This window comes from Branchiostoma belcheri, unplaced genomic scaffold, assembly GCF_001625305.1.
Source record: "Branchiostoma belcheri isolate BF01 breed outbred unplaced genomic scaffold, Haploidv18h27 scaffold66, whole genome shotgun sequence".
Lineage (NCBI taxonomy): Eukaryota > Metazoa > Chordata > Leptocardii > Amphioxiformes > Branchiostomatidae > Branchiostoma > Branchiostoma belcheri.
The window spans coordinates 447,258-474,851 of NW_017804309.1; the positions used below are offsets into that span (position 1 = coordinate 447,258).

A 27,594-nucleotide genomic window follows, 5' to 3' on the forward strand; every position below is an offset into this window, starting at 1 on the left:
TCATTCTTTGTGCTACGTACCTCTTCTAACAATAGCTGAAATCGTCACAGTAATGTGCACCTCTGCCACGGCAGTCTCCTTTCCTCAACTCATTCTAAGGCAAACAAGGGTCGATCATTTTCCCGATTCAATAATGCCTCGCCGTCGGGGAGAAAATACATTCAAATCTAGCTGTTTTGCACTAAAGAAAAAGCGCGTAGGATGCTTCGAATATCTGAACGATATTAGTGTCCTTCATCTGTGGATTTCATTTGCGCATGAGCGATTACTGAATGGCAATAAAAGACCACGCTATGCATTCTGACGTTACAAAACACACGGAGCTGGAACGATTGTTCTGTCATTAACATTGTTGTTCCCGAACGTTCTTCAAATGTAAATAAAACAACGCACTTGATAAACAGAGGCTGTACCATTGGGATGAGGAGATGGGACGCCGATGAGACCTTAGTGCTGAAGTGAGGAATTGCGGAAGGACAATGCCGCTCTTTGACGTTGAGGGCATCCGTAAGAAGTTACAGCACTACTTCGACCCCGACAGACTTGCGCTTATCTGGGAGGAGGCCGTCGACGCTTTCCTGAGGGAACCGTGGATAGACCTGCCGCTGAAATGTGCCTGTGTGTGCGGCAGTGCCTATGACATGTTTACCCACACGCCCTCTCCTGCCGTCTGCACGTCCGGCCTCGTCATGTGGGAACTCACCTTACTGGCTCTCGCGCTTTTCGGCCACATCACCATCCGCGAGTTTGACCGCGCACTCGATCGAGTACGCGAGCGGAGGAACTGCAGACCCGAGCCATTCGAGCTGACAGTTTCGTGGGCCAATGACAACCAGATGGAGAAAGTCAAAACCAGCGAGGATAAAGACCAGGCGTTCTGCGACCAGTTTCAGAATACTTTGCCTGCCGTACGGATTTTTCTGCACGACATAGACAAGGCGCGCGAATGGGTCACTTGGCTGCAACTGTTCGAGCGCAAGAACGACATAAAACATGACCTTGAAGACGACCACACGTGGACAGAGGAGAGGTGGAAAGCGGTGGAAGAAAACGTCATGACGAGACTAACGGAAGGGGTGATAAGTGTGCACGTGTGTCCTCGCGCTCGCGGGTTCCGCGGTTATTTGACCTGTCCATAGTGCTGAAGTAGCTATCCGCTGGGTGAACCCGTGACCTCTCGCGCGTATAACCTACCAATCTGTTTGCACTGTGTTTTGTACCACTCGTTAGCGCCAGTCTACAATCTAAGTCTCGACAATCATGGCATGAAGACGGCGCTGGTTGTATTTCACACCGAGCGACACTTTGATAGCCTAGGCCTCATCCTTGCTCTCACTGTTTGGTGAGCAAGTCGATAGCAGCTATCGGAAACTCAGGAAGACCGTGCCTAGGCGATTTCCTCTGTGCCTCAGGACGTAAATGTATCACTATGTAGTTCGACTTCTAACCCAAACGCCACTGAACGGTCCCCTATCTGATTATTCGTTGGAGATGCGTTTGCTTAAATACAAAACATGTGTACCTCATCATGTAGTGTCGCAAGTCTTTTTGTCCTCGTTACCATAACTTCAATGTCTAAAAAACTAAAGACTACGTGTTCCTTCTCAGAGGTTGTACGTGTAAATGCAATGATTGACGCCATGGGAACCTTAAAAGTGCCGATCAAATAGTCAATACATGGCCAGGAATGACGTTAGTGTTTATATGACAACCGAATTCTCGACGTTTCCAGCATATCCTGCATTGCGCTGTGCTGTATGTTTATCGCTCTATCTGTTTATCTATGAGCGGTTTATTCATTGCTCCTCGCCAACAAATAGCTTCTGAAGTTAGAGGAAGTTATCCGTACAAACTACCGCTTTACCTATTAATCTCTAACGTTAGACGTTACGGATATCCACTGTCAACGGTCCTTCCCTATCCATGATACAAAAATGTGAAAAGCGGTCCGCCGTTTACACTGACGAGAATACAAAGTGTACACTGATCTTAGCCACATGGGCCGAGAAGCGAAAACTCTTTTCCGTTTAAATCGGGACTGTACTCTCGTGATTGTGGTGTGTTTGTATGGCCAATAACCATTTGACAGGAACATCCTGTGGATGGTGCAAAACAAGTCTTATTGACAGGAAGCGCTAGAATTCCTTTGAATTTGTGCATTGTAATATAACTGTTATCTCACCTGTCCTGCCGAGCTGCATTTACAAACATCCATTTAATAGTTAATTTTTCTTGGTCAGGAATGTCAAGTGGTCTTATTTTGCTCATTTGACAGCATGATCATCAGGATTAGGGTTATACAATTTTTAATTGACTGGAAGGACAGGAACTATATATGTACCTCGCAATATTTCCGCTTGATTTTAAAAGGTAGACAAAAAGACAAAATGTAAAGAAAAACAGTTTCGTTGATTTAAAAAGTTGAAGGTATATAGCCTAAATGCGCTGTGGTAAACCCACGTTTCCATGCCTTATCAGAGCTGATTTCTCCCTACTAAACGCAGATTCCAGGGCAGATTTCCCCTACTCATTGTATTTTGTGATTCACTTCCACGGACCAATGGAATTTATGTTGCCTCAGCTCTGTCCAGTTTAACGATACTGTGACCACTTGTTGTCCGTTATCTAAATAAGGACGTGTCACGTGACGGGCGTCTTAAGTGTCAAGTTCCTGTTGTAGCAGCACCACGCCTGGTAAGTCTGTGTATCTTTGTGTGTAAAGATCTAGCTTGTGTGCTTTCAGGAGCAAACATTTGAACGCTATAATCGTGTCACGAAACAAGGGAACCTCTTAGCAGAAGTAAGCCTTAGGTTGGAGGAAGTTTTAAAGCTCTGAAACCTGCAGAGTGAACAGTAGCAGAAACTTGTCACCAAAACTGTCCTCACCAAGGGGCGGAACCGATGTGTGCAGCCGCACGGCCCGTGTTTACTTCGTTTGGCTACTACTGTGAATGTTTCAGACCTGCCTCTATCTAGTTTGCTGAACTCCAGATTCTTTCATTGCCTCGGGTAAGTAAACCTGCCTGTCCATGTACGGATTACTTTCAGATGCTAAAACTAACTTGAACTAATTTTATCGTTGAAGCTTCATCAAGTCTTACCGGTAGTCTGTTGTCACAACACTTAACGTAACACTGAGATTCGCCAATGTTGTTCCTGATGGAGGACTGATTCAGTCCTAACATCCTGCTTTCTTCGTCAACACTCCATTAATCTAGCAGATGACAAGGAAATACAATGAGTAACCTGGAACGGAGGTCACGGTCGCCAAGAAATGAAAAGATAGTTATCTGCGACATGTCTGGCGGCTGTTGGTAGATATGAGGCGTTCCTTAGCTTTGAGTCACTGGCAGCGCTATTCACCACCGTCAGTCAGGGGAAGAACTTCTCTGTATTCATTCCAAGTAGAAACATTTGCAAAACCGTGGCAGTATCAATGGTCTCAGTGTCCCGCTAGGGAGTCAGTGGGAGTCATGATACAGAAGCAACAGTTGTCCTTGGACTGTCTTCTATCATTCCTGGTGACCCTGTGTCTGGTTTTCCCTCAACATGGCCTCGGCAGGGACGCCCTTCCACTCTTAAAGGTTCCCCAACCGGTCTGAAAACAACAAAGTTAGTGTTTTATTACAGCGAAGGGAAAACTTTCAATCATTGCATTGTGGCACCTTTGGTTAGCAGCCAATTACTAACCTTCATTACCTTAATAGGCTTGTCGAGATAACAGCCAAATGGTCTAATTCTGTTCAAAAACACGAAAGTTTGTTTTCCATTGAAGTTGACACGAAACATGGAATATTACACCTGTCCACCATGTGACCACTGGTGCATAACAGCTACAGAAGTATACACAAATCCCTGCTGATACAACTGGATACTTTCCTAAGCCTTGCAGTGTGAGCACCTTTATGGCTGCCAGGCATTTTGTAAACACAAGAAGTCTTGCCTGGCTTAAGAGTTCGTACGGATCATTCTCAGGTAGGCAGGTGAGTAGAAGTAACACCTTTCTAGTTCTGTTTGTGCAAGTCCTTGACTTGTTTACCAGGCAGATCAGAGGGCTTTGTTTATGTCTTCTGTATGGAGCCCTCAGGGCAGGTGGTCTGGAATGGTTCCAAGTTATATTTGCTGTGGATCTTTTGAGTACATGTATATAAGTCACATATTCAGACAGGGCCATCAGATAAAAGTTTTATATAACTGTATGCATGTGAATGCAAACTTCTGCAGTGTATACAAACTGTATGTTGTGATTCTGCTGAATACAAGTTCCCCATTGATCTATGTATAGGACAGAATAGAACCACCTGCCTGGGGCTAGTTCCCACACTCTGGTAATTCACCTAGCCGCACCATTTCAGCAAGGCTTGATAGATTTCCACTACATTGTTGATTTTGTGAGGATCACTTGACTAGAAAGTAACAACAAGCGGTTCTTGCCAGTTCAGCATTACCTGAGGAATGCTGGCAGGTATTTCTGAAAGCTGATAACTTGTTGATAACCCATGTTTGAGGGTGCAGCATTACAAAACGTGAGGTTGTGCCTTTGCATAACTTTATACATTTGTAATAGAGCTGTGCCTGGCTTGGCTCTGTTACAGTCATTGCAATGCACTGGAGGTGTGTTGTAACTTTTACTTTAGGTTATTGATATATTGCAGGTGTGATTACACCTTGTGATGACTGTTTTGAGTTGCCATTATTTATGGAACATAGTTGTATATGTTATATGATTTATTAACAAGTAACAAGAGTATGTTAATAGAGTATGATTAAACACCATAGTAAAGGTCAGATGGTCACAAGCAAGTGTCCTTAACCAGAGTACCTTGGTTACAGGTGTAACAATGGATCCAGGTGGTGTGCAACCCAGGCCTGAATCCGCCCATTCTGAAAGGTACACATACATGTCCAAACTCAAGGGCCAGACAAAGGAGGCCCCCCTGGAGACCAACCCCCCTACTTACGAAGAACACGTGAAACGTCGTACAGGCCAGAGCACCCCCTCACCCACCAATACTTCACTCACACTGGGCCAGGGGGCACCAGATGGCAATATTCTGCATCAGGAAGACCATGAAGGCAGGGGTGCAGAGAGTGAGGAGGAGGGCTACCTGAAGCCAACCCTTTCTAGGAAAACTGCGGCAGTGAAGCCTGCTCCTCGAGTAGAAGGAGGGACACAGATGGAGATGGCTGTACTACAAAATCCTGCACATGTCGGTAGGCAGGAGGCTGGACAAAGCCTCGGACAAAACGCTACGGTCATGATGCACGGACAGGATATTTTGAGAGTCACAGGCCAGTTGCAACCTGTTCCCATGGGACTGCTACTTCGAGAGAGGCAAGGTGTGCCAAACAGCACACCTGCAGCACCTGATGGACACCTGATTCTACAGCAGCCGAGGGACAGGAGAAGCCTGCAGGGTGTGGAGAATGTAGCCTATCATCAGTACGAGGAACTGCCTAACAGGGAGGTAGACCTTGGGGGTGTGGTCCTGGGGGTAGGAGGACAGGGAGGGGGGTCTGACGGCCCACAGGAGTCCCCCTACGCACAGATTGGAGAGTTGGAGAGGACTTCGAAGTAAGTGCATGAAAGTATTTGGTTATGGAGTAATATGGGTATGGTGTTATAGAATTGATGAGCCATTGTTCAAGGACTTTTATATATCTCTTTTCTATTTATATCACTTTTATTTTTCTCCTCGGTATCACAAAGCCATGTTTGGTCTTTAGTGCAACAGTGTACAAATCTTTATTTGCGCTTGAACTAAACTGTGTTTGGAATGGGCAAGGACGTTCTATCAGGTGAGTAAACTAATTTTCTGGTACCGGTAGTAACACCAGACTGTGAATACTGGAACTATCATCCATGGAAGTATCCTTCATTATGAGATAGTCATGATATTTACTTGGTGAATACACTTCCAATATTTGCTTGATTTGATTCCCAGCCTTAGGCTGATATGATACAGTTATAATGCTGTTTGCATCTGTGTTAACCCTGTACAGGAGAAAGCCCAACCCCCTGTACATATCAGGCAGACCAGCCCGGCGCAGGAGTATAGAGAAGGGCCCCGGTGGTTGGTGTGGCCGGTGTCAGGACCAGTGGAGAGGCTACCTCATCCCTGTTCTACTGTTCCTCTTTTGTGTGGTCGCCTTACTGCTGGCCTTACTCGCCCTCACAAATGCAGTCTCACCACAAGGTGAGCTTTTTTGTTTACTTTTGAAAATTCCAATTTATCCAGACTATATAAACATACATGGACACAGATAACCTAAGCTTCACGCAATAGATGCTTGTCTTCCTGTTGTATACCAGTAATTTCAATCAGGGGTAGATGTCAGATTTTAGTTGAATTTTGGACGTGTATGTTATCCCAAGGACATTATACACAGATGTCCTTGGTTATCCAAAGTATAGACTCTTGTCATATTGACTGCCACTCCAGCATGTTTCTTAAGGTGACAACAAAAAGATTAGATTGATGTGGGCTAATGTCTAATTTTTACGATGTATCAGGTGCTGCTGACCAGGGAGCGGATCCAGGTGGCACAGCTGCGCAGACAGGTGACACCTGGAACACGTCAGTCCTGACCAGCCAGCTGGCAGCTGCACTGGACAGGATACAGCACCTGGAGATGCAGGTACACATCTTTAAGACATTAATAGCTCCTTTAGTACCTTAAGGACTTGATAGTTGGTGGATCTTATAAGACTTTCTTGTAGGCAGTTACCTTGCTTGTTAGAACTATCTTTCAACAGTAAGTGTTCCACTGTCTGTCACCCAAATAGTTCAGTTACTGGATCATTATAATTGCTCTGGTAACCTGTGAAGAACTGTCACTTCATGTTTTGTTGTGTTCTTGTATGTTTTGCCTCAGAATCAGCAGCTTGTTGCACAGCTCAGTGTCCTGGACAATCAGACCATGGTCAGACAAGATGACTTACAAAATCAGGTAAGAAAGAAACTAAAGTCATGTTCCAGTGTGTTACCTTCATTAAGTTCTGATGTGTTGGTAGTTAGAATTTGAATTAGAATTTGCTCCCCAGAAAAACTTTTCTAACAAAGGGACAATTTCTTACTTCAAAGATGTTGACCTTCACCTGAATGATTAATGCCACAATGTAGAAGAAAAATATGATGCAAACATTGAAACATCTGATTAATCTATCACTGATCACTGTTGTTTAGCTGACTGAGCTGGAAAGGAAGCAGGACATGAACCTGCAAAACCTGACCTATGCAGTGGGAAGGCAAGATGAAGTGGTAGAGATGCAAACAGTTTCTTCCAATTAACATTGGCCAATGTAATGGTCACAGGTTAAAAACTAACACACTAACACAGTGTCACTATCCACAAATTCACAATAAAACATTCTAACACTGGTTCTAAGGCTACACCAATTCCATTTGTTGGTTCTGAGTATGGAAACAGTCTTAAGGAACCGGTGTGGCCTAATGTTCTAACACTAATTCCCCATCCAGGACTAACCTTCCTCACTTAAATGCTCGATTCCTAAACACAAGATCTTTCTTTCAACTTCCAGCTCCAAGCCACTGTACAGCAGATATCTGCAGTGCGTGACTCTCTACAGACAGACCTGAGCCGGCTGAACTCCAGCGTGATGGAGGAACTGGACACAGTCAGCAAGATGGAGGGTCCAGAGGGACCACGTGGGTTCAACGGCAGCCAGGGGGCTCAGGTGGGTCATGCCCCTTATACGTTTATGTTCCGACATCCTAGTTCCTACACCCCTACATGACAACATAGGGGAAGGGTTGTGGTTGTCAGAACATAGATGGAGTTGTCAGAGCATAGGGGTGTAACCATTTCAAAGTTCAAAATTTTCAATTGTATTATCAATAAACATCGTCATCATCAGTCAGCTACAACGCAGGTGACTGCAAGTCTCCTCTACTTTCCCTTTTTGCTACCAAGATCGGAGACCTGCTTCACTGAGAGTTGGTTGTTGTCATCTCCCAGGAACTGTTACCAACAAGCATGCTTGTAGTGTTGGTTTGCTTTTCCTGCAGGGACCACGTGGGCCAGTTGGTTCAGCAGGGCCTTCTGGAGTGTCCAGGTTGGATGAGTGTGAGTTCTGGGACCACAGCAGCAGCTCTGACTTTCTGGCACAGACAGAACTGGACTGGCTCAGGCCAGAAGCAGTGAGTCACTCGTTAACCATCTTCCTGCTGCATAGTCCCATAACCAATAGAAAATCAGTACGTGTGCCAGGTGTTAAAGTACTGTAGTAGTAGTAGTACAAAATGAAACTACCAATGTATCAATAATTTCAGGATTTTAGTATTTTTGCAAAGTTATGTTATCTTAAAGCCTGGCATTCCCTAAGACCCTGAAAAGTTTTAACTTTTGTTAATGAAATGTAGTGAAATGCAATTTTTAAAGCTGTAGACACATAGCAAAGTTTTCTTTATAAGGAGCAGTGAAAGTTTGCTTCAGAATTTCTTACATGTACCAAGAAGTTGCTACAATGAAGACCTCATTAAATGAAATAATACTGTCTGTTCAGAACCACACCATGCTGGGCGTCCACTGTGCCACGGAGGGAGGGACTTACACACAGCTGGAACACAGAACCCAGCAACAGGGAGTGTCTGAGTACAGATGTGTTTGCTACGGACGGATAAATGATGACTTCTCAAATCGCAGGTGTACAATCAACTGGTGGCAGTGTCCCACTACATAGCATCACTCGTGACCTTTGCAGAACAGAACAAGACTATAGACCGGTTGCAATATTGTTTCTTTTGTTTTTTACACAACTGATCTTGTCGTAGAATTGCACTATGATTTGATGTTTTTATCTGCAGTGTGATGTCTTAATGTAATACATGTTGTCAGTGGCATGTTAACAATGATTCCAACTTACTTGCCAAAATGTAAACACATTGTGAATATATTCAATCTTGCCAGTATGTATGTAATTGATATATGTACATTATGCATGCAATACATATAAATGTATTTTGTGTAAAAAGTGGGATACCACAGAATTCTTGAAAGTTTCTATGTATTATTGAATTGTAACTCACCAAAATGCCCATTAATGAAACATGTAGTAAATTGTAACAGATTAATTGCTAGAAAGGCAAGAACAAACAACAATTCCACAACAATTATGATGCATGAAATGTATTTTATTGGAAGGTCTAGGGAGTTCCTCACCTGTTTGTTGCGTAGATAATAATTGCTGGAAATGTTATTTGATTACCGTAGTACCGCTATCAGGGAGCAGTGTTGTTAACTTGGTATACTTACACACAGAGTGATGTTGCAGTATATCTCATGCCAAAGAGCAAAGAGAAAGTGAATCATGTTCTACATCTCATGTCATGACCAGATACTGGTTCATCAATTGAATTCAGAGTCACAAACATTTAATGTTAATGTGTTGAACTGCCAAGAGTTAAATCTCTCAGAACTACCATAATAAATGACACAGCTTCTGTAGCCTCATACAATTTCAAACAATACTGTGAAAATATTTGTCCTTTAGATGTACATACTTTTACGTATATTTTCAATCATCAGATGTGAGTCAAGACCGACAGGCTTTACCTTTGCACAAGGATGACAACTGACTCGTTTAGAATGCAGCCTATCAAAACGACAAATAGACTTACACAAAAACCATGTCTTTCTGAAAGAATGGTACATATTAAATAAGGAATCTTTTTTTCAACATCATAAATAATTGGAATACACCAGACTCTTGTCTTTACACATGTACTGTATGAATGTTTTGTGAAAATGTAACTTCTGATGCAGCCCTTCTTTGAGGCAAAAGTTCTACTCTTACGTTATCTTATAAATTTTGCCCAATATTTGAAACAGATTTTCCCTCTTTGGGCCAGACAAGCAAACCTAAGTGATGCTTTAATGTACCAGTAGTAGCTATAGGCTGGATGTAAAAAAAGTATGTTGTACTGCCCCTACAGTTTTTTTGCTAGCCATTCATAACTGTTATTTCTCAAAGATCCCATTTATCTTTTTACAAGGAATACAAGACCCTTGCAAAGTAGCAGGCACGTAGCAATTTTACATTGCTTAAGTCTCAACTGCTGCTGTGATACTAGTAGTATGTAATGCTTTGTATCAGAATATAGAATGAAACAAGTTGGTCGTAAATAATCTTAATTAATTTTTGCAAACCTGGCACAACATGCTTATGTTCTCTGAGTCAGGAAATGGACTAACCTGTGGACTTCCTGTGGCAAATATTGCATCATTGGCTCATCTAACCCAGCTGTGTGCTGTGTGGAAGCCATGAGGACCTTCCACAGCACTTCCACACTGGTGACAAGGCAACAGCCGGCTCTGAATGACTGGCCAGCAGCCAACCATGATCAACTGTAGTACACCTGCCTGCCCCCCTGCTGTCCTCCGTGGTACCCCCCTCGACCACCCCCCTGGAACGCCTGTTCAAACTGACCCCCCTGCTGCTGCTGGTAATGTTGACCTCTGCCCCCTCCCCACCCGCCACGACCTCTGCCCCCGCGACCTCCCCCCCGGCCGCCGCCCCTTCCACCGCCGCGGCCGCCGCCGTGGTCTCCACCATCCGACCAGCCTGCATGAAAAACAAAGCAATCAGAGATGGCAGACTTCACCTACCAGACTACCCATACTGCTTTGTGACCATGCCAGTCCCACAGATAATCATAGCAGCAGTAAGTATGTATGGAAACACTGCATTGTGTATTCATGTACATGTATCAGGATTGACAGGAACACATCCAGACAAACCAAAAACAATGTATCACCACATAGGCATTACTATAGCCCTACAAGTACAAAAACATGACTGTGTACATGATTTTACCTCCTTGCACTCTCCCTCCCCGAGCACTGCCACCCCGGTCCCCTCCGCCTCCATATCCACCTCTCTGTCCCCCTCGGCCTCCACCAAAGCCTCCTGAAATGCAGAGGAAAATAGAGAGATGACAAGTGGCAATTTTGCATTTTCACAATGATTATACATTTTCTTAATCATAATACACGTCAGTGACATCACAGATTTTGGAGATTACTGTTGATATACACAAAAAAAGTACATGTAACATCCAACAGGCTAACACACAGGCATAACTGTGCCTACCCCTGCCATGGTCCTCTCTCTTCTTGAATGCTGGCATCTCTTTTGGAGGAGGAGCTCTCTCCCAGGCACGACCACCTCTGTCAGGAACCTGGGCAGTAGCAGGAAACAAAAAAGACCACATGGATCATACAATCTACTACAGCCATGAACAGAACAAGGGGAAGGGGAATATACTAGACTCAACAATTGATTGAATAAGAGGAGATAAATATGATACTCACCCTGCCCATGAGGACTTTGTTGATGGCACAGTTGTGTCTTGTTGCACCGTAGGAGGTCTTCTGGATTCTGGCAATATCTGGAAAACAAAGTAAATAAATCAAGCCCAAAACAAGGTCAGTATGAAGAATTTATCAAAGCCAGTCTCTGATAATGCAATTTTTAAAATGTTACCTATAATGGGTATCTTGTGCTAAAGGCCTAAACTCTGTGACAGTATCATTCTAATCAATCTCTTAATAACAAAAACTAGTACTATGACAGCTAACGTTGGTAACAGCTAAGAACTAAAAAGTTCAGCAGATCGTGACCCTTCACCTTCTCTTGCTGCCAGTAAATCAGCCAGTATGACGTTGGTCTGTGTGGACAGCCCTTGTCTCTTGGGTCTGAAGGCCTGGGCTACAGCGTCTTCCCTCCCCTGAAACAAAGAAAACTCACATCAACTTCAGAAGCGCTAATGGCCTGGGTGATATCATACCTCCCCTGATATCTGTGAGCGAGTGATAACATAGATAAGATAGGATAATCAGAGTTGTGTTTTCCTCACAGACTTCTGTTATCAGATCATCCTGTTACTAAATTTGTTTACAAACTTATCCAAGAACCAAGGATATGTGTTAGTCTATCTGGGATATCACAGGGCTGTCAAGTTTAAGGAACACATCAACACAAATTTTTAGTGTTGTGTGGGATACTCACCTTTGTTCTGTCTGACCAGTTGAAAGACTGAATAGTGACATCAAGTCGTTTCAGCAACATCTCTCGACGGACTCTGTACTCTTCTGACAACTTCCTATTGATTATGTCTAGTTGGGCCTGGAAAATGGATAGGCAATGCTCTGGTATTGTCATAATTCAGCAACTGGTCTAAGATGTGTGTTCATGTACATAAGCAAGACACCAAGGAAACTCTCTTTCCCCTTTCTCAATACTCATAGGTTCAACTCAGTGACAGTACTACTAGTATATGGACAGTTCCTCATGACTTACATTACATTTGCAAGCAAATATAACATTATGATATTCTTCTGTCACACCAGTGCTGCAGTACCAAAAGCAGCCATAAGGCGGTGCTACAGCATAGACTTACCCACTGTCCAGGAGCCATGGCACGCTTCATAAGGGGTTTTCCTATATGGTCCTGTGGTACCTTGCTTAGGAACTCTCTTAACTGGAGGACAAATCAACAAAGAAACCAAGCTTGTAAAAGCTGAATGAGGCAGGGTATCATTACTATTTCTACAGGTAAAAGATATGTATACAAACGAAAATACCCTTTTTACAGAAATGGACTCAAAAGTCATGAAAATTGAACCACTCACACCAAGGACATCCCTATAAAATGTCCCTTGCTCACAATGGTGTAGATGTGCAAATGCTTTTTAATAGAACAAATCTATCATAGGCTGTAGCCATGGAGTTTTAAGAAAGAAATTACTTCTGAGCTTTTTTTGAATCAATAATAACATAACAAACCTAAATTTGTGAGGTAAGATTATTGTTTCTAGACAACTCACCTTTTTCTCTACTCCGGTAAAGAACTGGAAGGTTGTGATGTTGGCAGGGGGGCGAGACATCCCCAGGGTGATACAGATGGCCTTCAGTTCACCTGAGTGCAGGCTAGTGGGAGCCTGTGGATGGAACACCTGCTTTAAGAACCCTTACAATTACATCTAGTATATTGGATATTGATAAATATCAACAATAACAAATTTCTGGATGTGGATGTGCAGTGCTAGACTGGTATCCACACTTCAATGGGCTCCTGTAATTGCTTCCCTTACTGAATAGTCTAGCATCCTTAGTAGAGGACCAATTGGCATTTGAATATTCTCCTAAAATATAGGCGAGAGCTCTGATTGGCTGCAGTTGCACAGTACAAATGTACTAGATTAAAGGCCATTTGGACACATACATGTACAAGTGAATATTTCAAGAGTTTAAAACATACTGATAGCCATAATTCCATAAGACAATTCTCACCTGCCCAGTGGGGGTAGTCGGCGGTCTTGGGTGATTTGCGTGTGTCATCTGTGCTGCTTGCAGCTCAGTCAGAAGGTAGTCTGCAAAATCAACATTCAAATTAATTCTGCAGTAGGTGAGGAAAGGAGGATTTTTTTGTGTTTGTAGTTCAAACAATTCTGTAGATACTTCAGCTTTAGATTGCAAAGAAGGGAAAGTAAGGGAACATAAGCAATGTTAGCTAGGCAAATGATCAGATCTGTGTGTCTTTCTGCAGACGGTCAGTTATTACAGCTATACTGATACACATTACTGCAGCATTAGCAGGTACAGTAGGTGGTGTGGGGTGAATGCACATGTACTTACCTAGTAGTAACAAGCAGTTCTCTCTTGTTCTGAACCTCTGGGCAAACTCCCCACTGCTAACCCCGGCATGTGGGCAACCTACGAGGAAACATACAGTGGTTAAAAAACTGCTTTTGGATATACAGGAGAAAACAGTTGTGGTATCCAACATTTAAAACTGTAATAGGAGTAAATTAAAGAGCTTACCAAATTCACTCAGGAAGCTGCTCATCTCCATCTCAAACCCCTCTGTATCATCTGGACCTGTGGACAAACAGTTATGGCAGGTTAGACTGGTGGAAAGGTCAGGGATGGGCGAAAGTATAGCACCACATTTTTTGTCTACAGTTTAACGTTATGTATTACTTTGCATTTTTATTTTTCTTCCCCATTTTGTTACACATACCCACAGTGAGACTGGGTTTTGATTTCAATTTTTCTTATGCTACTGTATAGCAAGGAGGTTAAATACTTGTATTTAACCTCCTTGTGTATAGTAATCATTGTTCTTACCACAAAGTTGACAGCCATTGAGAATAAGTTAGGTAAACAATGAGAAATATGAGCTTTTCCAATACTATTTTATTCAAGTGGTGTATTTGAAGCCATCAGGGGTAAGAGGCCGTCATGGCCACATGGCATAAAATGTAATTTTACCCCACACGTCAGTGGGGACAATGTAATTTCATCTCAACACCTGCTGAAAACAAACAAAGGACAACAAAGGCTCTGCAGGGGGTTGACCAGGTTGTGTTTGCGGAGTCAACCTTCGAATTTCCCGCCGGCCGAAGCGAAGGAAGTTCCGCCCGAACACAAAGCAAAGGGGTGATCACAGTCGGTACGGTTCGAATCGTCCGGGAATATCGGGAACACAACGAACCAGTTCTTTAATATTACTTCAGAGAATGAGACTCCAAGTATAGGAGAATTTGGACTAGATTTTCAGAGTCTGTGTGTTTATTTTGTGGGACAGAAGATGACCAAACGACGCCGTTCAAGTTCCACGGAAGCCACACGCAGCCCGAGCAAGAGGGCCAGCCGTCGGAGAGCCCCCAACCCTCCCCCGGCCTCCCTCCCCAACGCCGCCCAGCAAGGCCCGAGCACGAGAACAAGGAGCCGCTCAAGGAGGCAAACAGGGGCGTCTGAGGACACGGAAGGACCAGATGCAGCCACAAGTCGGGCTACAGAGCCGACAGAACCAGCTGAACAGATTTCACAAACTCCCGTGTCGCAGGACCAAAGGTCGGCTAACACGGAAGCGGCAGAAGAGCGACCCTCGACTTCTGAAGTACAAGATTCAACAAACTCTAAAGTACTCGAGGTAAATATATGTGTGATATCATTTATTTTCCGGTATTTTACAGTAAAAGACCAACGTGTATGAAGGTAAAAGGCTTTGCTGTCAGTGTGACACCGTCCGACATAGCAGAAATTAATCTTTCTGACAGTGACAACGTGTTTTCGCTGCACATCTTGAGGGGAGGGGGGCACCACTCACTTTGGGTGGGATGGACGCATTCTTCCAGGTTACACAGCCCCTTCAGCTCGCCTGTGATCCAGGCACACAGTTTGGTGAACACCGGGGACCGGGATCCACCTTCCACGGCTTTGGCCAGCACGGTTTCGTCAAAAGCATCTTCGTACCTGCGAAGGAAGGGGGAACGTGAGGGAATGTGTGAAACGTGCAGACTGCAGCACTGCTCGTGATTTTGTTAGCTTAAAATCACGTCAAATTTATTTGTCTAACACTGCCATAAAATCCCTATAAAGGATATTGCTTAGTGCCAAAGTCAATCGGATCTTCTCAAAATTACTACAAAATTACTATCAGTAGAGTGAAAAGGAAATATATAGTTTTTGGCCTTGGTGCTGTCCGAGCGGTTCGATCCCCCATGCAGTCTAATGCCAACACGACACTATCCTCATCTGAATCGCGTGACATCGTTTCATCCGCCATGTATTAGCCTTCCGTGGCTGACATACGTACCCAAGATCATCCAGAGCGTCTAAGATGTCGTTCTCCATGATCCAGTGTTCTAAAGATGCAGAAAACGACGAAAACTCGCGGTGCAGGTTTGGAGTGGTGGAGTGGTGGGGGTGTGAATCCAACCGGCTCGTGGATCCGGGATCAGGGATGGTGTCGCAAACCAACTGATTGTCGTAAAATGCCACCCACTTCGATATATTTGGGGGGCTCTTTTGGGGTTTGCTTTTTCTATGCCTTTCTCGATGATTTCTTTCAAAATATATTAAGTTAGGGTGCTAAATGTTTAACTGACGAGGTAAATGGCTACCAAATTTTATTTATTGTTGGATGATTGATGTTTCTGCAGTTTTACTGAAAATCACTATGTGGCGCTGGTGACTGGTCCACTATTCCGTGTTCTCGTTCCCAGTTTGCTCTCCAACCCAGAATACTCTTATCATTTGTGTTTCAAAAATGGCGACCACCATGAAGGAAGTTGTGCAGATGTACCAAACTTTGAGTCAAGAATGGAGCAGGAAACCGCCAAATCTGCAGAAATGTGGCGAGCAGCTCTCGAAGCTAAAGGTATGTAGCGTCATTTTACACGAAACACGGATCCAACGAAAGTTAAATGGGGACACAGACGCAGCTCAAAGTGAAGGGACTACTGATGATTCATGGTTTTCTTCATATGAGTGCAGTAAACAGGACAACATTATGCTTTTCTACACTATTATTTTTACGATTCACACTTAAACAGTATTACAGTTTACCAATAATAAAAACTAAGCCTCTCTACCATTTTTTTGTTCGTTGTTTGTTTTTAAAGACATATTCTTCCAAGATCACCCCATGGTTGCTGATGTCATGGTTGCCCCCCTCCCCCTTCTCTAGATGCCTTCAACAAGAAAGTCAAGAAACAACAATGACTTTTTAACATCGATGACTTTTAAGTTTCTCATCTTGACTATCCTGTTTGATTCTTAGTGCGTTATTCTTTTCTGAGGTTTGCCGAAACAGTACATACTCTGACTTAACTAAACCAAGGGATTTTATCAGACAATGTTTCAGTAACGTTTTGGCTACCTTCTTCAGGGCATAATGAACTCTAATACTCCTCGCTGAATTGTGGCATAGCAACAAGGATGCTGTCCCAGTACAGTCACATTTGGGATGACATCCTTACTTTAACATATATACACATGTTTCAATTCATGTTTTTGTCCTTCCACAGGTCTGCCTACTGGAGCTGAGCTTCCTGCCCACAGCCGACACCAAACCTTCCAAACAAGAACTGCTGGTGGCACGTAAGGACATGAAACATTCTGTTCCACTAGAAAATATTACTATTGCTTTTATCAATGTTTAGGAATGGACACAAGCAGGTCTCTTTATGTCAAACATTGTACTCATGTCTGATAAAACGTAGCAGACTGTGGAATATTCAGCAAGTCACCTTTGTTGCAAATTGTTGCCAGTATGTTTTCTCAAAAGCAGTTTTGTTTTGTCTTTGTAACCAGGAGACATTTTGGAGATTGGAGCCCAGTGGAGCATAATGACAAAGGACATCCCTGGGTTTGAGCGCTACATGGCACAACTCAAGTGCTACTACCTGGACTACAAGTCAGTCTGACACACTCTGTTCTAACTTGTACTGTGTTTTGTGTTGTGTGATATTTTGCCATGATGCAAAAATTACTACAGATGACTGGGTTTTACATTATTTTTACAATAGAAATACATATCACTGTCGATAGATGAGTTCACACTTCTATAGATCACAAAAACTGCTGGTATCACAGGGGAATATACATCATTTCCAACAACAGTCAAATATGGTGGATATAGGCTTGGTGTGTTAGAATGTCTGCACATAAGCGCAAAGTTTGTTCCTACAATGGGCATGAATGTTTGCGGAAGTGTTGTATCTCCCCGGCCCTGTGATGTGATGCAAGCAGTTTTTGTGATCCCTGGAAGTGTGAACTGGTTCGTCAAGTTCTTCCACATTTCACCAGACCACATGAAGTGACTGTTGTTGTGTTGTTGGCAGCAGGACGGAGCTGCCTGAGTCGGCGTACAAGTACCAGCTGCTGGGGCTGAACCTGCTGTGTCTGCTGTCCCAGACCAGACTGGCTGAGTTCCATACAGTACGTGTGGCACTGCTGATCTTCTATCTCATGATTACAATATAAGAAAGTGTCATGTTGTAATATAGGAAAGACTCTATATTTACTTGACCAGTGCTGTAGCCTAGGGGGGTAAACTGTTTGCCTTGCATTTGAAAGTCCAGGATCCAAACTTGCTACAATAGCTTGTATTGATATTGTATGAAACACTGTTTTCTGTAGGAGTTGGAGTTGCTCCCGTCTAAGGAAATCTACAACAACATCTACATCAAACACCCAGTGTCCATGGAACAGGTGTGTATCGTGTTGTCTGTATGTTTAATCCACAGCTAAAAAGTTGGAGTGTATCTCTTAAATTGTGTGAGATCTAGTATAAATGCAAATACAGGTATAAGCCTACACTGAAATGGAATCCTGCTGAAACATTGAACATATGCATACATGTATAAAGATACAGACTAGAACACATATGTACAGATGTGTACTTAAAATAAAATAAACGCATCGGTTGTTTTCATTGTATCCTTCATCATGATAATGAAAACATTAAAACTCCGCCTCGTCTCAGTACCTGATGGAAGGCAGCTACAACAAAGTTTTCCTGGCCAAGGGGAACGTTCCAGCCGAGAGCTACAGCTTCTTCATCGACATCTTGTTGAACACCATCAGGTCAGATACAGACATCATACAGATATTTTGCAATCAAACTTTATTACCCTCACTTGCTTGTAAGAGACTTAGGATTCAAGGTGCATGGCTTGTAGTATTCCTGTGACAAGCCAGTGCCACTTGTTTAGTCCTTACACTTTTCTTGTCACATCCACAGGGATGAGATAGCTGCCTGTGCAGAGAAGGCCTACGACAGGATATCCAGCACAGAGGCGGCCAGGATACTGTTCTTTGAAAACAAGAAAGATGTAAAGGAGTATGCAGCAAAGGTGAGAAGAGGGTTAACCTAAGCTACAGAATATTAACTGTTCATTCACTAGTATGTTTCATAGTTTTCCTTTGTTGAAGGAGTAAAACGAAAGTTAAGAAATAACCTGTGTTGCTAGCAAAAAGATTACCTATGGTATATTTCCATTTTCAGCGCGGCTGGACATTGAGACCAGACCACTTCTTCGAGTTCAACAAAGAGCCAGAGAAGAAAGAAGAGACAATCCCGGCCAACGAGCTGGCATCACAGGCCATAGAGTATGCACGGGAACTAGAGATGATCGTCTAGCACTGGACTTTTCTTATTGTAATAGAACAGCTGTCATACTTTTTATATATCTGGGAATTCAAAAATTTTGGTCCAACTTTCAAGATTTTCGTAAGAGTTCACAGTATGCTACATAGACGAATGTAGCCCCAGAGATTATTATTTTTGCCAAGATAAACAAAAGGATACAGTCATTGATATTTATTTTCATTTCCAGCATGAATGGATGTAAGTGAAAGTTAATGCACAACAGAGAACATATATTAAAGGTCCTTTCTGCCTGAAAGATGTTAAAGAATATTGTCACACATTAACAGACCTGTGCTATTATGTAGGAATGCCATTGTAGAAGGAACATTTTTGAATACATTAAAATAACTCTGTAATTTCTCTGTATAGTGATACTGTAGGAGTAGAGTCCACTTTTACCTGCAGAGACAGGTGTGTTTTCGTGAGCTCCGAGAAAGACATTAACATTGAATGGGAAAAGGTGTCTTGAATAAATAAATGAATACTTGACATGTACATTTTCTTCTATATCTGTGTGTTTATTCAAAAGTGTAGTGAGTTCAACACTGAGTGAATGAGTGAAAAGATGGATGAATGAGGTGAGTGAGCAAGTACTTACCAAAAAATATGGTCACATAGCTATCTTCTAGCCTCACTAGGTTGCGTATGATTCGTCCTCCTCATCATCATTCAATCAATGTGGTAACTGGTAAGCCAGACCTCTGTAAATTCACCCTGGCAGAGTGACGTCCTCCTTCTCTTTTGACAGCTCAAACTGAGTCAAAGTGATTTTGGTTTGTATGTTGGAAAAATAAAAAAAAAGACTTGCATTCAAAGTTATTGACATTTATGAGTAAGAACAACGGTTTGTAACTCAGGGTCTCTTCTTCGGTTGGCTAGCTGAATAAAAATAGCCCTGTAGCTGTGTAGCTATCATGTTTCGACCGCGTAGGTGGTATAAAATACTAGTAAATCAATTAGCTATCATCGAATCAACAGCCAGATCTGCAAACATGGCCACACCCGTTGCATGCTTGCATGCCCATATTTGGGCCTGCCCCCGAATTCCTTTCTTATTACGCGCCCAACATTCCCGGAGAGGTCAGTACTAAAAGCTGTGGTGAAGTGGGGACAAATTTTGTGAAGGTGTTTTGGAACGTGTGGTGTTGTCGACACATGGAATTTCCTACAGTTGCTTCCAACATTTGTGTAATATGTTTTGAACCAATTCCTGATCACGAATTATGGGATAAATGTCCAAATTCAACCTTATCGAGTAGGCATTGTTGTCATGTTGCCTGCTTTAAGACGGCATGTCACAGCCTCAAGAAGATTATTTGCCCTGTCTGTCGAGCCCGCGTACCTTTTCCATTTATATGTGTATACCTTCCTAAGAAATGTAATTCCTGATTTTTCGCGGTGGTTTTATATTCGCGACTTTCGCGGTCACTTCTGTACCGCGAACTTATGTTATAGGTGGAAGTCGGGAACAGAATTATTATTTTTTTAGCCCCCTTTCAGCGATGTTCGACTCATGTGAGAAGACATGACATCTCGGAACAGAATTTTTTTTTGGTCCCCTTTCAGCGATTTTCGAGTCAAGAAAGCAATTGATCATGACATCGAAGTGTGAACTGGTCCAATGATGACGGCACAGTCGATAACCAAGGAGGTTATGGCCATGAACAACGTCAACGACGGACGTCAAGAACTTCACCTGCCACAGTGAACATATATAACGTTATATGATATAGAACATTTCCATTTTTCTCGGGCCGCGGACTAGATCGAGGGATAGAGTGAAATGCATAGGACACAGATTAAAGGATCGGAGCCCTGTCGGGGAAACACAGTCAAGCCATCACAGCACAGGTGAACAGCCGGCCAAACGGCCATCATCAGAATACCAAGATGTCGTACAGAGAGGCTGTGCTCCAGTCTCGCAAGTCAGGTCACTCCCCACGAAATCAGCGGCCAAGTTTACACGTTCAAAATCTCAGGGACACCCCGTAAATGAAACACGGTCAGACCTGACCGAAGGACGCTCTACGCAAAGAATTAAAACGGCCGATTACGCTCTAGGGAAAAGGGCATGCGGGCCCCCCTGACCAGCTACACACGGTGTGCACAGTTCGCCCTTGGTACCCAAGAAGACCACCATTCATTCAAAACATAGCCAGGCTCATGGCGCACCACCAGATCACCGCCCATTGGGTACCTGAGCGCCGCCCGATACCCGATCATCGCCCTGCATTCGATCATCACCCGGCGTCCGACCGCCGTCCAGCACCACAGACCTCCAAGGCCACCCGGAATCTGACCCCCACCAGGCCGGCACCAAACCACAACCACCTGCCTGGCACGGGACCATCACCGAGCACGACGCGCGTCCCCAACATCCGCGGCCGCGGAGAAGCCTTAGAATGATGTAAGCCCAGGCCATTAAAAATAAACTTTCTTTCATGCATATCAGACGTTTTTGTTTTGTGTCTTTCTAGATGATTACCTGCTTGGTGGCAGTTGCGTGCGCGCTCGCTCCTAGTACGTAACGTACGTACACGGCGCCGGACGTTGGAATTGATGTTGTTGCATTTTTTTAGGGTTTAGTGGCAACAACTTTTGGCTCATCATGCATTGAAAGGAGCGTTTTCTTGGGTGGGTATAACATAAATAAAATACAACACGGTGTATTTCGCATGCGCGTGTGGCGATGCTCCCTTTTGTACGGTGGTCTCTGAGCGTCGTCCACAAAAGATTAGTCGGAAAGTTGTAGTTGTTAGTGTGGTTTTATTCCCAGTCAACGGAGTTACACAAAGTATGAGCCTCTCTCGCTCCGCTCAAGAGAAGACTGACTCAAGAAAGCATCTATCTCTCTGATGACAACTCTGTTTTACCTTGAACTCAATTAAGGGACTTGTTTACTTCTTTTTAAATGAATGGACTTCTTATAACTGAACTTGAAGTTGTCCCTAAATCTGTGTTATGTGGCCTAGAAGAAGGGACTATTACCATATTTAGTTATGTTTTACGCTCCTACCTTACGTAACCTCAGTATACGTGTAACCTCAGTGTTCCACCCATTAACCCTTAATTTCCTGTACTGTCCTTAGATGTCCTTACAGTGTAAACAGTGTCCTTGAATGGTGGATGACCTTGAATGTCCTCAGTGATGAAACTATATTGATTAATATAGATATTAAATTAACCGTTACTTCGTTACTTCATCTACTCCGTGACACGCGCGCGCATCACCCTCGGTCCCCGCCCTCCCACGAGTCGGGCCGATACCTCGGGCGATGCGGAAAACCCCGTGCTGTATTCTATATTTATTGCCTTCGTCAGAAGGGTTATAAAATCAGTTTGCTTTTAATAGTGGGGGAGACTGTGGATTTAGCGTCATAACTCTTGAAGGCATGGATCGATGTTCATGATTTTTGGCAGGCAGGTTGCCGTTGTGGAGACCACTGAGGTCAAGTGCAAAAATGGGCTTAGAACTAGTTTCTTGGAGATACAAGGGCGGATACTGTAGAAGCTCCTGGTGTAAAAAAGTGAACCAAACTCGGTACAATCTACGTCAATATTATGAGCGTAGATTGCCAAGACACGTCACTAGGTAGAGCTGTTTAATACAGGGTAGCGGTGGGATAATACAATGCTCCCGCCAGCATGGCCAGGCGCGAGGCTCCAGCTTCTAGTAAAAGACCATGCCTTCCTGGCCTCGTCGGACGCTTCTTTCATAACCGGCGCCCAGGTCCCCGTGGACGGAGGAAGGCACGACATGTGTCCGCGTTAACGGCCTTCACACTACCAGATCTGAAGCTAAAACAGACAAAGCATCATCTTCTGTTCAATGATGATTTGTAACATTAGGCATATATTCATACAATCATGAAAGTTCATCTGTGTTGGTAGTTACATGTTTAATGTTAAAACTTTTGGTTTAAAAACTTTTGGTTAAAAAAGTTTTAACTTTAAACATATATTCATACAATGAACAAGTTACAGTACAGGCACCCTATGGTGCAGTTATAAGGAAACCCAAGAGGGGGCGCTCCAAATTTCCCACAGTGCAGTGCAAAAATGACGGCGAGCAACATGGCCACCACTGACAGCGCTCGGGAGAAAGGTCTCACAGATTATCGCAAAAAACTCCTAGAACACCGGGAGTTGGAGAGTCGGCTCAAGGAGAGTGAGTAAAAGTAGAGTCTTGAAATTCTATAAACACCGTTGTTTGACACAGCGTTTGTCTCGTTCACTCTGTAAAGAGCAAACGAAGCAGTGTTGTACTCGCTGAGTCATTTCGTCCATGGAGTTGAAGGGGGAGGGGGGCATGATTTTTGAAGATACACAAGTGGGAAAGTATCACTTTTGTGGGTATAACTCCTCCACAACAAGACACCTTCTAGCCGAACCATGTGTTCGTCTTATAATATTGATGTAGATAAAGCCTCTATTTCTTGCGCTAACTTTTTCTGAAAGACCATGGAACACCAGGCACCCCATGTCTGTAACAAGGATCCATAACAAGGACGAAAAAACTAGAGTACGAAGGGACTAGGGGACGAAAAGACCTGTTTAACGTTTGTAAGATTATTATGATGATGTGTGTTTTCCACAGTGCGTGAGCAGCTGAAGGAGTTGACGAAGGATTATGAGAAATCTGAGAACGACCTGAAGGCTCTGCAGAGTGTTGGACAGGTGAAGTCACTCGACTCATAATTATGTTTGCTATGCTTGATACCTCAGTAGTTTCTAAGAGGCTTTATGATTTCGTACACGTCAACAAAGTCGTTCTATATGGAGTATAGAACGGAAATGGAAGTTAACAAACCTTAAATTCCATAATCATCCTTTAGGTATTTTGTGAATGAATATGTTTGTCAAATCCCTTGGCTGCAGTTTTGACAGATTTTATTCTACTTCCTGTGTAGATTGTCGGTGAAGTTCTGAAGCAGTTAACTGAGGATAAGTGTAAGTATGCATATTTGAAACATCACACATTTTAACTTAAGAAGTTTGAAATTTTTCTGTAGTAGTTTTTGTTGACATTTGCAAAGCTTCAGCCAAGAGTTGTTGCTTTGGTCTATAACATGTTCTTGTGTTTTGCTTTCAGTCATTGTCAAGGCGACCAATGGTCCTCGCTATGTGGTGGGCTGCAGACGACAGGTAAACAATAATTCCTACTCAGCCTAATAAAAGTAAACTTTGCCTGCATAAAGCAAAAACACACAGATATCCCGCATAATCCAGTGACTGATTCATGATCCATAATGAATCATCACCTCCTTGCCATAGCCATGTAGGAATGTACTGGGACTAGTTCTAGTAACTGGTAAGTTCAAGTTGGATGATAGAAAAACAGCTTCTTTACTTGACTGTCCTATAGCTGTATGTGTGGCCTTGCTAACATGTTCCCTCACCCTCCCAGGTTGACAAGGCCAGGCTGAAGGCTGGTACCCGTGTGGCCCTGGACATGACAACTCTCACCATCATGAGGTACAGAACTTCAAGCACTTTTGTCTTTTAAACTTTCATTTACATCATTCTTCACACAGCATTAGCACCAGGATGCTGGCAGTGTACACAGAGGAAGACATGTGTCAGTAATTTATCTAAGTAGTCTATTCCACAGTAAAAAATTCTTCTATGACTGAATCTTTGAGATACAGAAGTCTCTTTGTGCTTCAGAGTGTCCTTGTGCTTCAGACTTGATTGCCATGTGTGATCACACCTGCCTAAATTTGTGGGCTAACACTTATTTGCCTTTTTCAGGTACCTTCCCAGAGAGGTGGACCCCCTGGTGTATAACATGTCTATTGAGGACCCAGGTGAAGTGTCCTACTCACAGATTGGTGGCCTGGCAGAACAGATCAGACAGCTCAGAGAGGTGAGACATCTGTACAGGCTACAGCTCACTTATGCTTACAGTCACAGCTGGTTCAGATTTAAAAATGTAATGCTGGAAGACGAACATGAAAACTGAGGTTCAAGTTTACCTACAAGCTGTCAGTTTTCATGATGTCCTTGAGTTAAAATTTGACTTAAAATGCCAGGGAACTACCAGTGAGGAAATAAATTAGTGTAGTGGGCATGCGCTACATGTATGTGAAGATCTGTTTTTCCAGATATCTTTAGTCTGTGACAAGCAAAATCAGCAAAACAAACAAGTAATTTATCATCTATTTGTTCCTGATGTTCAGGTGATAGAGCTGCCCCTGCTCAACCCTGAGCTCTTCTTCCGTGTTGGGATCGATCCACCAAAGGGAGTCCTGCTGTACGGACCTCCAGGTAGGACATGTTTGTTTTTTGTTTCCTACCGGTATGTAATAAGTATAACCAGCTTTCATGACTTGCGTGACCATCTTCCTGTCTATAATGATCATTTTTGCTGGGTGCCTTGAGTGGTTGTCATGCGCAAGTTTGACAATATTTGTATTTTTACAGGCACAGGAAAAACTCTGCTGGCCAGGGCAGTAGCAAGTCAGCTGGATTGTAACTTCTTGAAGGTGAGGCACATGATGCTTGTTCGTTCGCTTCTGAACAAAACTTTCAGTACTGAGTTTGGTTGAAGAGTTGACTTACAGCAATAGAATTTGTTTGCCAAAAACCTGCATCTTTCAGAATGATCCAAATTGTTAAATTAAGCAGGAATATTAGAAAATGGTTCTCTACTTTATGAAATGTTATGTTCAAAGTACAATACTGTATCCTTCTTCCTTAGGTTGTGTCCAGCGCTATCGTTGACAAGTACATCGGAGAGAGTGCCCGCCTGATCCGTGAGATGTTTGGTTACGCCAAGGACCACCAGCCATGTATCATCTTCATGGATGAGATAGATGCTATAGGTGAGGGAGAGATAACCTCTAGTTCAGTTCTCACGTCACTTTTCTTGTTGAATAGTCTGGTACCCATTTATAGAGAAATGATAAGCAATCATGTATTCGCCTAAGAAGTGTGTTCTTATTGAGGATTGATTGTATGCGAAAAAAGGAACCACATGTTTAAAGCATTTCTTGTCTAATCCACCAGGTGGCAGGCGTTTCTCAGAGGGCACTTCTGCTGACAGAGAGATTCAGAGAACACTGATGGAGGTGGGCACAATTTGCAGATCTTGTCAGTCACAGTTTAGGTGTTATGGAGGACTGTTAGAGATATCAACATAGTGGCAAGTCCCCATTGCCAGTTCTTTACTGTACTTAACAAGTACATGAGACCCAGCTTTTAATTCCATGAAAATGCCTGGCTTTCTAACATGTTTGTGGTCCGATATCTAACACGTTGTGTTGTACATTTTAGTTGCTAAACCAGATGGATGGTTTTGACCGGTTGGGGAAGGTGAAGATGATCATGGCCACCAACCGCCCCGACACCCTGGACCCCGCCCTGCTCAGGCCAGGCAGACTCGACAGGAAGATCCGTAAGACATTTGTCTATTTCTTAAACATTTGTATGTCTTTGTCTCAACCTTTAGCATGGTTGAAGCAGTACTCCAAAACTCATTGCATGTCACATTCAAGTCTGTGTTGTTGTTATCATCTGACAGAGATCGACCTCCCAAACGAGCAGGCCAGGATGGACATTCTGAAGATCCACTCTGGACCGATGACAAAACATGGAGAAATAGGTAAACATCAAGGAAACCTTTTTTTTTTCAATTAAGAAAAACAGTACAGGATTTCTATATGTTCAGTTGTAGCACTCTGCAATACAGACCATTTTTTTGTGTGTATCATATCTTGCATCCTGATCACACTGTATATTCACTTCCATTGTTCAGAGTAAACTCAGTGCCATCCTTTGTCTCTCGTTCAGATTATGAAGCAATAGTGAAGCTGTCTGATGGCTTCAACGGAGCCGATCTCAGGAACGTCTGTACTGAAGCAGGTGAGACTATAGCTTCTCTTTCATCTGCCAGATTACGACTTTTTTTTAAAATCATGACAACATGGCTTTGCCCAGTCTTTGTACTTGTGATATATGTATTGTTAATCATTGGTGTAAAGATTTGTACAGGTTAAAAAAAACATGTAATAAGGAATGTCTACTTTATTTCCTCCTGCAGGAATGTTTGCCATCCGGTCAGAACGAGAGTATGTGATAGAAGAGGACTTCATGAAGGCTGTGAGGAAAGTCTGCGATAACAAGAAACTGGAGTCCAAGCTGGACTACAAGCCTGTATAGAAGTCAACTAGCATCCAATTTCCCATCTCTCCTGAGTTAGAACTATAAACTATGACCAGAGAATACCCCGTTTGCTCCATTTGATTTAGTTCTTTGTACCTAGAAAATAATCGTCTTCCCTTGCTAGTTCTTTTTCCAGAGATAATAACTCAAATCTGGCCTTCAATAAACATATAAAAACATTTTCAGTCTTGTATCTGTCACCACATGTACATGTATTCAAAAAATGTGTACTACTGTTAACCAGATTTATGAATAAAGTAGACTAAAAAAAGTTGGTCTTTAGTTAATTGTGTTCTTCTCAAAGGTGCTTGACGCTAGTATTTCGCGGGGAAGAGATTTTTTACTAATTAACATTTCTAAGATACCTATTGCAAACTCAATATCTGAATTGATAAGAGAAATTTTGCTAAAGCCCTCTAAGACATTTCTTTACTGTATCTCACTACCAAGAGACAAGAAGCTGGTG

The 27,594-nt window shown here is 43.0% G+C and overlaps 4 protein-coding genes across 11 annotated transcripts; 3 read left to right on the forward strand and 1 right to left on the reverse strand.

The window, feature by feature from the left end:
• Nucleotides 1-329: 329 nt before the first annotated feature.
• Nucleotides 330-9,727, forward strand: LOC109483805. 5 transcript variants are annotated; one of them, XM_019786930.1, is made up of 9 exons: nucleotides 2,447-2,694; nucleotides 4,834-5,575; nucleotides 6,004-6,197; nucleotides 6,515-6,639; nucleotides 6,877-6,951; nucleotides 7,188-7,262; nucleotides 7,544-7,699; nucleotides 8,031-8,162; nucleotides 8,528-9,727. In XM_019786930.1, the coding sequence occupies exons 2-9, from the start codon at nucleotides 4,842-4,844 to the stop codon at nucleotides 8,702-8,704; spliced, it is 1,668 nt and encodes a 555-aa protein (XP_019642489.1). In that variant the 5' UTR covers nucleotides 2,447-2,694; nucleotides 4,834-4,841; the 3' UTR covers nucleotides 8,705-9,727. The 5 variants fall into 5 exon arrangements, with proteins under 5 accessions (XP_019642493.1, XP_019642489.1, XP_019642492.1 ...); XM_019786931.1 differs by lacking the exon at nucleotides 2,447-2,694 and adding an exon at nucleotides 2,702-3,009; XM_019786932.1 differs by lacking the exon at nucleotides 2,447-2,694 and adding an exon at nucleotides 3,044-3,983.
• On the reverse strand, nucleotides 9,605-13,877 carry LOC109483661 (protein FAM98A-like). The gene is made up of 11 exons (XM_019786696.1): nucleotides 13,847-13,877; nucleotides 13,661-13,738; nucleotides 13,316-13,395; nucleotides 12,850-12,963; nucleotides 12,423-12,503; nucleotides 12,032-12,148; nucleotides 11,651-11,750; nucleotides 11,335-11,411; nucleotides 10,838-10,930; nucleotides 10,451-10,585; nucleotides 9,605-9,616 (listed from the first exon to the last, which is right to left on the reverse strand). Exons 1-11 carry the CDS (start codon nucleotides 13,875-13,877, stop codon nucleotides 9,605-9,607), a joined length of 918 nt encoding a protein of 305 aa, XP_019642255.1.
• A 532-nt stretch (nucleotides 13,878-14,409) lies between these two features.
• On the forward strand, nucleotides 14,410-19,460 carry LOC109483806 (26S proteasome non-ATPase regulatory subunit 8-like). 4 transcript variants are annotated; one of them, XM_019786935.1, is made up of 9 exons: nucleotides 14,410-14,960; nucleotides 16,098-16,190; nucleotides 16,840-16,912; nucleotides 17,126-17,228; nucleotides 17,656-17,752; nucleotides 17,954-18,025; nucleotides 18,300-18,400; nucleotides 18,558-18,669; nucleotides 18,822-19,460. In XM_019786935.1, exons 1-9 carry the CDS (start codon nucleotides 14,616-14,618, stop codon nucleotides 18,954-18,956), a joined length of 1,131 nt encoding a protein of 376 aa, XP_019642494.1. In that variant the 5' UTR covers nucleotides 14,410-14,615; the 3' UTR covers nucleotides 18,957-19,460. The 4 variants fall into 4 exon arrangements, with proteins under 4 accessions (XP_019642494.1, XP_019642495.1, XP_019642496.1 ...); XM_019786936.1 differs by having other exon boundaries at nucleotides 17,659-17,752; XM_019786937.1 differs by having other exon boundaries at nucleotides 14,418-14,960; nucleotides 16,058-16,190.
• A 3,537-nt stretch (nucleotides 19,461-22,997) lies between these two features.
• On the forward strand, nucleotides 22,998-27,588 carry LOC109483787 (26S protease regulatory subunit 10B). The gene is made up of 14 exons (XM_019786888.1): nucleotides 22,998-23,133; nucleotides 23,563-23,642; nucleotides 23,876-23,915; nucleotides 24,058-24,110; nucleotides 24,373-24,440; nucleotides 24,717-24,831; nucleotides 25,145-25,232; nucleotides 25,389-25,450; nucleotides 25,666-25,789; nucleotides 25,974-26,035; nucleotides 26,241-26,361; nucleotides 26,488-26,568; nucleotides 26,757-26,828; nucleotides 27,007-27,588. The coding sequence occupies exons 1-14, from the start codon at nucleotides 23,025-23,027 to the stop codon at nucleotides 27,123-27,125; spliced, it is 1,194 nt and encodes a 397-aa protein (XP_019642447.1). The 5' UTR covers nucleotides 22,998-23,024; the 3' UTR covers nucleotides 27,126-27,588.
• Nucleotides 27,589-27,594: the final 6 nt, after the last annotated feature.

Excerpts from the sequence above, each read along its gene's own strand:
- LOC109483805 (XM_019786934.1), top strand. The coding sequence starts at position 480 with ATGCCGCTCTTTGACGTTGAGGGCATCCGTAAGAAGTTACAGCACTAC. Across the intron at positions 7,700-8,030 it reads ACGGCAGCCAGGGGGCTCAG|GGACCACGTGGGCCAGTTGG; the intron begins GTGGGTCATGCC and ends CTTTTCCTGCAG. Across the intron at positions 8,163-8,527 it reads ACTGGCTCAGGCCAGAAGCA|AACCACACCATGCTGGGCGT; the intron begins GTGAGTCACTCG and ends CTGTCTGTTCAG.
- LOC109483661 (XM_019786696.1), bottom strand. The coding sequence starts at position 13,877 with ATGGAGATGAGCAGCTTCCTGAGTGAATTTG. Across the intron at positions 13,739-13,846 it reads CAGCTTCCTGAGTGAATTTG|GTTGCCCACATGCCGGGGTT; the intron begins GTAAGCTCTTTA and ends GTTTCCTCGTAG. Across the intron at positions 10,931-11,334 it reads ACAAAGTCCTCATGGGCAGG|GAGGCTTTGGTGGAGGCCGA; the intron begins GTGAGTATCATA and ends TCTGCATTTCAG.
- LOC109483806 (XM_019786935.1), top strand. The coding sequence starts at position 14,616 with ATGACCAAACGACGCCGTTCAAGTTCCACGGAAGCCACACGCAGCCCG. Across the intron at positions 16,913-17,125 it reads ACAAGAACTGCTGGTGGCAC|GAGACATTTTGGAGATTGGA; the intron begins GTAAGGACATGA and ends CTTTGTAACCAG. Across the intron at positions 18,401-18,557 it reads ATCTTGTTGAACACCATCAG|GGATGAGATAGCTGCCTGTG; the intron begins GTCAGATACAGA and ends TCACATCCACAG.
- LOC109483787 (XM_019786888.1), top strand. The coding sequence starts at position 23,025 with ATGACGGCGAGCAACATGGCCACCACTGACAGCGCTCGGGAGAAAGGT. Across the intron at positions 24,111-24,372 it reads TGGTGGGCTGCAGACGACAG|GTTGACAAGGCCAGGCTGAA; the intron begins GTAAACAATAAT and ends TCACCCTCCCAG. Across the intron at positions 25,790-25,973 it reads GGATGAGATAGATGCTATAG|GTGGCAGGCGTTTCTCAGAG; the intron begins GTGAGGGAGAGA and ends CTAATCCACCAG.